At 43.8% G+C, this 10,622-nt stretch overlaps 1 protein-coding gene across 1 annotated transcript in view; it reads left to right on the top strand.

The window, feature by feature from the left end:
- Nucleotides 1-1,751: 1,751 nt before the first annotated feature.
- SLC6A8 (solute carrier family 6 member 8) overlaps nt 1,752-10,622 on the top strand; it is a 69,259-nt gene continuing 60,388 nt past the window's right edge. The window contains exon 1 of the mRNA XM_066580660.1: nt 1,752-2,699. Within this exon, the coding sequence (XP_066436757.1) occupies nt 2,423-2,699 (277 nt within the window). The 5' untranslated portion in view covers nt 1,752-2,422. The remainder of the gene's footprint in view (nt 2,700-10,622) is intronic.

Below are 10,622 nucleotides of genomic sequence, written 5' to 3'. Positions count from 1 at the left end.
CCAAAAAAAAAAGTTCCGCTTAGCCTCGCTCAATAGGGGAGTGGTTTAGATAAAGAGGTGAAAATGATGTGAATGTGACAACGTGGCACAAAATTTTGGCACAAACCAATAGATATAAAGTTAGACAAATTTATCATCCAACATTAAGCACTGCGATCAATCAGGGGCATTTTTACACCGTCTGGTCTACGTTTACACCTTCGTGCGATGCGAGGTTTCCCTAATCGATAACAATGGGAGAAACTCTTCGAATGTCAGCCGCGGCAGAGGATCGCTACCTCCCCGAAGCGATGCAAGGCGGTTTCGATATAAAAACGCCTCGCATCCTTGGGGAAATCGCATGTTGGCGAGTGCGATATCGGGCCGTGATTCATGACCCAATATCGTGCTCCCCCGTGTGGAGTTAGCCGTATTCATACAAGCGTGTCCGATTTTGGTCCGTGCACATTACGGCGATTTTAATCCATGTTTATGCTTTATGGATTCATTTTTTACTTCTGTCATGAGTTTGTTTTTCTGTTGCATCCCAAAAAAACGGATTTTTTTTGTATCTCCACTATGAGGGCTCCTTCAGACAACCATATTTGCATGCGTTCTGGTGTGCGAAAAATACCGTATGCGCGCGCAATGTGCAGAGAATAGAGCCCGTTGATGTCAATGGGTTTGTTCTCATGAACGTGCTTTGCACGGAATAAATAGCACCTGTTCTATTTTTTAGCGCATTTGCGCACCAAAATCCCCATAGAAGTCTATGGCAGGTGCGCAACTGCGCATTCAGTACGGGCGCAAATGTGCAATACGCTGCGCAATTCAGTGCAAAAAAAAGAACACATCTGGACCTCATTCGGCTAAATAACCAAAATCATGGCGGGAGGTTTTGGCACTTGCATGTGAATAGGCCCTTACGTGCGCAAAAAGTACAGTACTATGCTCCGATACATGCGTAAATCTGCCTCATCAAACGGCGCTAAAAACATTGCGCTGAAGCGAGCACGATTGCACATACAGTCATCTGACGGAGCCTCATACGGATGTTTTTGCGCAATTTTTTTTACAGAGCATTCTTACGTTTTTGCATTGATGCCAATGGGCTCTTTCGCGTTAACAATTTTAATTTTTGCGCGCATTTCAAAATGCGTGCAAAAATATAGGACTTCCTCTATTTTCCAGCATAGAAGTCTATGGGAGATGAGCAAACACATTTGCTAGGATACGTGAAACAGGAAAAGCGCACACCGGGACCTCATTAGACTAAATCGTCTTTTAAATTAGGACGGGAAGGGGTGTCGCGCGTGCCTATGAACAGGCATGCGCAAAAATGTACAGTACAATGCACCAATTCTGCGTGCAAATCACTGTGCAAATACATGCATCTTTGTGCAAACACTCGAGGAGCCCTGATAGCGATAATCAGTGAGGCCTTTCCTGTGAACAGACAGCGATCCCATAGGGGTGTGGACAGCGACTGCTCTCTGACCATACACTGCACTCTTGACGGGTATTACAGTCTACGTAGATGAAGCGCAGTTCTCGCAGGGCTTGGATGGTGCTGACTCCGTAGAGCGCTCTCATTGGGTTACGGATGCCTTGATGCATCCTCATCTCGCCCTCCCCTTTTTGTATCCCATTCCTTGCATGAACTTCCCAAAATAGAAACCACGTGAGGTCTGACAGTGCAATGCAAGAGCAGAAGGAAGGGATTTACTCTGAATGGATTCAACAGATTGAGGAAGGAGGGGAAAATCCAGAGGAATAAGGTGGAGGCGTGGAGGACAACAAGGAGCCATAGACATTGAGACAGGAATTGGCTTGACAGGGCTTCAGAGAATCCCATGAAGAAGGAGTAGGTGCAAGGCAAGAAGAGGAAGGGCAAGACGAGAGAGGAGGGTTGAAGGGAGGAACTATCCAGCCTGGGCTTTTAAGCCTCCGAGTACAGCAGCGTAGGATCCAGAAATCCCAGTAGCACGTCGGCGATATAGCTGCTATCAGACTGAATTACACTGCAGATTCGGTCGACTTGTGGGGGGCTTGTGTTTCTCACTAATCCCCCTGAATTTCCTCCTTCTTTGACATCCAACGCTGTAACCCATGAGATTCTTCCGGCTCACCTTTAAGTGCTTTGTGGACGGTTTTTGATTCCCCATCCCCGTTCCCCTTATTCTTCTCTTCTCTGGAATTTTTTTCCAGATCCATTTCAATTGCCAAATCGATCGACTTTTTTTTTTATTATTATCATTTTTTATTATTTCTCGTACTGTAATTTTTTTTGTTTTTCCCTTTATAGTATTATTTATTATTTATTTCTAAAGGGGGTTTTGTTAGGTCCACAAGCAGGTGGTGGGGAAGAGACGTTGAGGATCAAAGAACTTGGTTGGGTTACGTCGGTCCCTTTTTTTTTTTCGGGACAGGTTTAGATTGAAGGATGGAAAAGAGGAAATTGTCCTTGGAGAACGGCAGCTACAATGTGAATATGGAGGAGAAAAGTGGACAACTCATACCGAGCGGGAATGGACATACTGACTTGTGTCATAATGGATCCATCAAAGGGGGCATCGTCTTTTCCCCAAAGTCTAGGGAAGCCATTCCTGAGAGGGAAACTTGGACTCGACAGATGGATTTCATCATGTCTTGTGTGGGATTTGCTGTTGGACTAGGAAACGTGTGGAGATTCCCCTACCTGTGCTACAAGAATGGAGGAGGTGGGTGTGTAGGGTCATAGCATTTGAGTAGAACATACTCTTTCTGCCGTTATTTACTTAGCTAGTCTACCTGGTTCTTACCAAAGTTGTCAGTTTGTATATAATCTGTCTTGCATGTATGCTTTCTACGTCTTGGCCGTCCCATGCCTCCGCAAACGCTAGTTTGTCCTAGCAGTTACTCTCGTCTTAACTCCTGCTTCCATATCTTGTGTACTTGTAATATTAGATTGACCTGACCCTAACCTTAATGTCAGTCTATTCATAGACAACTACCCTGCCCAATGCACTGTCTCAGCCCATATGGTCTCGAAGAAGCAGGTGCATAGACTTACTAAAAATTAAAACGGCCACCAATTGTCAAGGACAAGTGACCTCTCGGCTAAGCCTACGATTTCTCTATGATAGGTGTACTTAATATCCAAGGTTTTTGGTTTGTCACATGTGTTCCACAGTGGTATACGCCATGTCTGAAGGGGCTACTTGGCCTATACTCTGCCATACCGTGTTTTAATAGGTGCAGCATTGCGTATGGCCATAGCCATGGAGACACTTGAAGTTATTTGAGTAGGGGGTACATGGCTTCATCACAGTACAACCTTAGATGCCTGAGAACTGAACTTTGCCAGGTCTACCACACTCTTATAGAGTAAGGATGAAATTATGGTCTTGTGGGAAACTTAATTGCTAAATATAGGACCTCTAGATAGATGGATAGATCGGCAGAGATCTTCTTGACATTTACTTTGACTTCCTTGGTTACTTTTCTGCAGATTGATGCAAGCAACAGTCTACCTTCCGATAATATATACATAATGTAGCATCCCTAATGCAGGAAGCTAATGAAAAATGTATACTTTATGTTACCTTTTGCCCTCCATTCTGTCCTTCCTTAAAAGGGGAGGTCTGGCCACTATAAAAAGCAGAGTGAGGTGGGTGTGTGCACAGTTCTCATAGCTCTGGTGCTTATTGAGTTAATCCACGTGCCAGACAGAGCAGTCGGATTCAGTTTCTTGAATTCTGCTTCATGCTCCTGAATTTCAGGACTTTGCGTTATATCAATGAGTCCAGCATCGGGGCTTTGTGTTGTATCACCGAGTATAGCACCAGGGCTTTGTGTTATATCACCGAGTCCAGCACCAGGACTTTGTGTTATATCACCGAGTATAGCACCAGGACTTTGTGTTATATCACCGAGTATAGCACCAGGGCTTTGTGTTATATCACCGAGTATAGCACCAGGACTTTGTGTTATATCACCGAGTATAGCACCAGGACTTTGTGTTGTATCACCGAGTATAGCACCAGGACTTTGTGTTATATCACCGAGTATAGCACCAGGACTTTGCGTTATATCACCAAGTCCAGCACCGGAACTTTGTGTTGTATCACCGAGTCCAGCACCAAGACTTTGCGTTATATCACCGAGTCCAGCACCAGGACTTTGTGTTGTATCACCGAGTCCAGCACAGGGACTTTGTGTTGTATTACCGAGTATAGCACCAAGACTTTGTGTTGTATCACCGAGTCCAGCACCGGGACTTTGTGTTGTATCACCGAGTATAGCACCAGGACTTTGTGTTGTATCACCGAGTCCAGCACAGGGACTCTGTGTTATATCACCGAGTCCAGCACCGGGACTTTGTGTTGTATCACCACGTATAGCACCAGGACTTTGTGTTATATCACCGAGTCCAGCACCAAGACTTTGTGTTATATCACCGAGTATAGCACCAGAACTTTGTGTTATATCACCGAGTCCAGCACCAGGACTTTGTGTTATATTATCAAGTATAGCACCAGGACTTTCTGTTATATCACCGAGTCCAGCACCGGGACTTTGTGTTGTATCACCGAGTCCAGCACCAGGACTTTGTGTTGTATCACCGAGTCCAGCACAGGGACTTTGTGTTATATCACCGAGTATAGCACCAGAACTTTGTGTTATATTATCAAGTATAGCACCAGGACTTTGTGTTATATCACCGAGTCCAGCACCGGGACTTTGTGTTGTATCACCGAGTCCAGCATCGGGACTTTGTGTTGTATCACCGAGTTCAGCACCAAGACTTTGCGATATATCACCGAGTCCAGCACCGGGATTTGGTGTTGTATCACCGAGTCCAGCACCAAGACTTTGCGTTATATCACCGAGTCCAGCACCAGGACTTTGTGTTATATTATCAAGTATAGCACCAGGACTTTCTGTTATATCACCGAGTCCAGCACCGGGACTTTGTGTTGTATCGCCGAGTCCAGCACCAAGACTTTGTGTTACATCACCGAGTATAGCACCAGAACTTTGTGTTATATCACCGAGTATAGCACCAGAACTTTGTGTTATATCACCGAGTCCAGCACCAGGACTTTGTGTTATATCACCGAGTCCAGCACCAAGACTTTGTGTTATATCACCGAGTATAGCACCAGAACTTTGCGTTATATCACCGAGTCCAGAACCAGGACTTTGCGTTATATCACCGAGTCCAGAACCAGGACTTTGCGTTATATTACCAAGTCCAACAGTAGCCATATCAGCCCAGTAGATGGACGTAATACAGGAGACAACCACACAGAGTTTAAGAGACATTTAATAAGGCTGTATTTACACAGGCAGGTATGATATTTAATAAGGCTGTATTTACACAGACAGGTGTGATATCTCCGAGCGAAATTACACTTTTAAATTAACCTGCGATTTTTCCTGTGAGTGCAATGTGTTTTGTAAGAAAAAAGGATTACAGCCAGCGCTGCACCCAGCATGTTGCAAATCGCATATTGTTTCGATACGGTAGTGAAAATAGAAAAATGCATTGCGATTCCCATAGACAATAATGGGCAATATCACCCAAAAATAGGACGTGCTGTATTTTTTTTCATCTCGCACTATCACTACAAGAGAAAAACCAGAGGAAAAACAGATGGATTTGTAAATTTCATGAACCAAAATCAATGCCAAATTTTCCCCTGACCCCTTGAGCAGGGAATACTGACCAAGTTTAATGTGTGGGGTTAGGATTAGTGACATCACCATGCTTAGTGTGGAGTTGGTATTTGTGACCTAATCATGTTTAGCGCAGAGTTAGACTTAGTGACATCATCATGCTTGGTGTGGAGTTGGGATTTGTGACATCACCATGCTTGGTATGGAGTTGGTATTCGTGACATCACCATGCTTGGTGTGCAGTAGGGATTAGTGACATCACCATGCTAGGTGTGGAGTTGGGATTAGTGACATCATCATACATGGAGTAGAAGAGGAACTTTTGTGCCCCTTAGTTGATAGACCCTTCTTTTTGTAGAAAGGGTTGTGAGATGATAAACTGATCAGCAGGGTTGCCAACAGTCCAGAAATTCCTGGACAGTCCGTAAACATAGCGGCCTGTTCTCCAATGCCTGTGAAAAAAATAGATGTGTTTTTGACTCTTCTGGCACTTAAGCAGGTTATTTTGTGTGTACTTATCATTTTAGATCTCACGGTAAGTGCCGTTCATATCAGTATCTGACCTATAACATGTATCACCTATAGGCCGCCTGCAGACGAGCGGGTCGGATCCGGCAGCGAGAAATCTCGCCGCGCGATCCGACCCCAGAGCCTGCAGGGACGAGCGCGTACTCACCCGCGCCTGGCGGCCCCGGCTCTTTGATGTGCCGGCTGCCGCGCAGCCGGCGCATGCGCAGACCGGAGCCGGCGGCCAGGTGAGTGCGTGCTCCGCACAAAATTAGAACATGCCGCGGTTTGTTTGCCGCGCGAGATTTCGCGCGGCCAAACCGCGGCCGTCTGCATAGGAGTGCGTATTGTAATGCACTCCTATGCAGACTTTCAGCGGCGGAAATCCCGCGGCGGGATTTCCGCTCGTCTGCAGGCGGCCATAATCTTTATCATTCTTTATGACTTTCCAATGTGTCCGTAAAAAATGTTGTCTGTCTGTGATTTTTAGATAACTTGTCTCAAAATAAAAAAAATTCATTTGGCAACCCTCTTGGATCACCAGCCAGTGTGTCACTAGCCAGCGAGTCCTTATTTCAGCAGCATTTCATGGTGCCTATTGGACTTAATGAGTCGTCCACAGAGCCCCCTCTATGGACTGACAAATCTCAGATGTAGACCATCCCGTTGAGCCATAATGAGTACGAAGTAACTACATAATAATTTAAAGAGGTTGTACAATATTAGAAAAACACGGCTGCAATTTTTTTCCCAAACACAGTGCCACTCTTGCCTGCAGGCTGTGTGTGGTATTGCAGTTCAGCCCTATTCATAGAGCTATGAAAGCTGTAGTACTAGACACAACCCTTGCTGTGTCTGGAAGAAAGTGCTCCTGTTTTTCTAATCTTGTACAATCCCTTTAGTAGCATATGTATACATGTATACGGACAAGTTACACGTGGAGAAGAATGCGAGCAGAGTTAAATGATGAGGAACCCTGGTAAATGTGTAACCATTAATGAATAGAATGTAGCAGAAACGTAACTCACTGACACAATGATTTCAAGGCGGGACCCAAAGTCAGTAATAAAGCCAGTTTACAATGCTTATATTTACAGCGAAAACAAAGGAAATCTGTAGCCACACTGACAATGATCAGGAATATCAGTGCGGACAGAGAGATATGAGATGGATGGATGGATGGATGGATGGATAGATAGATAGATAGATAGATAGATAGATAGATAGATAGATAGATAGATAGATAGATAGATATGACATAGATAGATAGATGTGAGATAGATAGATAGATATGACATAGATAAATAGATAGATAGATATGAGATAGATAGATATGAGATAGATAGATAGATATGACATAGATAAATAGATAGATAGATATGACATAGATAGATAGATGTTAGATAGATAGATAGATAGATATGAGATAGAGAGATAGAAAGATATGAGATAGATAGATAGAAAGATATGAGATAGATAGATATGAGACAGATAGATATATATGACATAGATAGATAGATAGATAGATAGATATGAGATAGATAGATAGAAAGATATGAGATAGATAGATAGAAAGATATGAGATAGATAGATAGATAGAACATAGATAGATAGATATGAGATAGATAGATAGATAGATAGATAGATAGATAGATAGATATGACATAGATAGATAGATATGACATAGATAGATATGAGATAGATAGATATGACATAGATAGATAGATAGATAGATAGATAGATAGATAGATATGACATAGATAGATAGATATGACATAGATAGAAAGATATGAGATAGACAGATAGATGATAGATAGATAGATAGATAGATAGATAGATAGATAGATAGATAGATAGATAGATAGATAGATATGAGATGGGTGGATAAATAAATAGATTGATTAAAAAAACAACATTGAGTTGTGAGGGAATGAGGCTAGGGTAGACTGATCTTTTGGGCCCATGGTCAGATGTTGCCTATAGCTGTTTACTCTTTTGTACTTTTTAAAGGGGTTGTGCTGAATTACAATAAAGTTATTCCCTATCACAGGATAAGGGATACCTTTATGATAAGTGGTGTCCAACTACTGGAACCCCTACTGATCCCAAGAATGGCAGCACCAAAGATCTCTATATGAATGGGGTAGAGGATGCGCATGTGCACTGTCGCTCCATTCATTTCAATAGGAGTGCGGGAGATTGCCCACTCAGTACGGACAGCACTGAAAGCAGACAGCGTTGACAATATGGAAGCAACCCAGTTTGGTACTGCATGCACAGCTCCCATTGAATTCAGTGGGAACTGGACCTGTAGTATTAAAAGGCCCGCTGCAATTAGGACAGCACTATTTGCTTCCAATGCTGTCCATACTGGCAGAAGTGCTGGGAACCGTCTAATCAGTGGGGATCCCAAGTGCTGGACCCCCACTGATCAACTACTGATGACCTATCCGGAACATAAGTCATCAATAGTAAAAAATCCAGACAATCCCTTTAAGGTATTACTATAGAAACTGTATAGTTCAAGGCAGCTCATCCCCACCCCTATGGTTACTATCATGACCACCCCAGGCTATACAAAGATGATGGGAGTAGTAGTCCCTGTCCCTGGAGGGCGGTGTAGTGTAGCTTAGTGCCGGTGTTCCTACTGAGAAGGAGCTACAGGACATGAGGGAAACGGTGAAACAGTTGAACTTATTACTAGATAACCGGCAAAGACAAGGCAACATCCAAACAAAGTCCAAATTCTCCTTTACGTCCAGAATTCAAAGGTTAGATGAAATAAAAAGTTTCTTTCTTTTCCTTTCTGTTTCTTGTGCCTTACCTTCTTCTGTAGACTACACCTCTCCTTCATCACTGCATGACTACTTGGTTACTCGTTAACTTGTTAACTCACTCAACAGACACTGACTATTAACTGAACTCTCCAGAACTGGGTGGGTCTATTTATGGACTCTAGGTCCTCATGAGTATAGGGCTCAGGGGCTAGAGAGGAACCTAAGACTACCCCCTGGTAGTTCTGGGGGTTTGGGGCATGTTGATCCTCTAACCGACTACATTTTAGGGATTATTTTAGAGGGGAACATATGTAGCTATGTTACAGATTTTCGTAGTGACCACTTCAGGTCACTACAATTCCCCCCTTTTTTTACAGGAGTCATCCTCAGCGGGTTTTTTTTTTTACAGTTTTGCATTACGTAATTACATAAGTTTGCCAAAGTATTTACATTCAAAACACAAATATGCCTTTAAGCATCCAAGTTATTACAATTCCCATCTGCAGGATGTAATACCTTTTGTCAACAGTTCCTAGCTGCGGGGTGTAGATGCACAAAGCAACATGAAAGTTGCATAACAGGTGTAAGTCGTGGCAGAACCCGGCGTCTCACGCAAGCAACGGGACCTGTTCAAAATAATTCTTCCCAAAGTCTGTCCATCTGGATCCGCCTAAAGAGATCCAACACTACATAGTATCAGTTTTCTTATAATTAACCTGAACATGGATGGGGCTCTTCCAGATAACACACCACAAAACTTAAGGTGGGCTCCATTACCTTATGAAACGTTACATTACATTGCACTTTTCACATTATGATGGAACATTTCAACAACAGCAAAAAAAAAAAATTATAATGGTACGAGGGCCCCGAAACACATTTTTGGGTTGCAATAGAAGAACAGTTGTAAACTTTAGGAAATATGAAGGCAAAACGCTCTTCTTGAGATATAGAGACAATAAGCTCACACATTTCTTGACGTTGCAGTTCAGGGCATTCAGATCATGATAACCGGTTCTGCACCAGGCTGTAAAAAAAGTCTAGCATATCCGGGATAAAGTTTTTGAAGGGCCTCGTCATCCCATGTAATATAGTCTGTTATGAAGATTGGCTCCTTTAAATGTTTTGTCCACATAGATACATACCGGCCTGGCTGAGACCAGAAGGGCGCTCTTTTGGCCTCCGTTCAGCTAACGGAGCCTTATGGATGCACTTAGCATATAGGTTGGGAATAGTGATGAGCGGGCATTACCCTTAGCGAGTACCTGCCCGCTCGAGAGAAAAGGTTCGGCTGGCAGCGGGCAGGGAGCGGCGGGGGTGAGCGGGGAGGAACGGAGGGGAGATCTCTCTCGCCCTCTCCCCCCCCCCCTGCTCCCCCTGCTCACTGCCGCAACTCACCTGTCACCCGCGCCGGCAGCCGAACCTTTTCTCTCGAGCGGGCAGGTACTCGCTAAGGGCAATGCTCGCTCGAGCAATTGCCCTTAGTGAGTATGCTCGCTCATCTCTAGTTGGGAACAAACTCAATGTTCACACTGCCATAGTCGCAATGTAGGATCCATGAAACAAACCTTGACAATCACGTATTCTTAACCGGACGGGTAATGATTAACGAACTCTGTCTTACAACTTGGACAGGACTTGAGATAAGAAGAAATGACGTCCTGGTCCTGGTTTACAGCTGACCTGGGTGGCGAAACA

Source organism: Eleutherodactylus coqui, chromosome 10 (assembly GCF_035609145.1).
Source record: "Eleutherodactylus coqui strain aEleCoq1 chromosome 10, aEleCoq1.hap1, whole genome shotgun sequence".
Classification (NCBI taxonomy): domain Eukaryota; kingdom Metazoa; phylum Chordata; class Amphibia; order Anura; family Eleutherodactylidae; genus Eleutherodactylus; species Eleutherodactylus coqui.
This window is presented reverse-complemented; position numbering and strand designations above follow the sequence as displayed.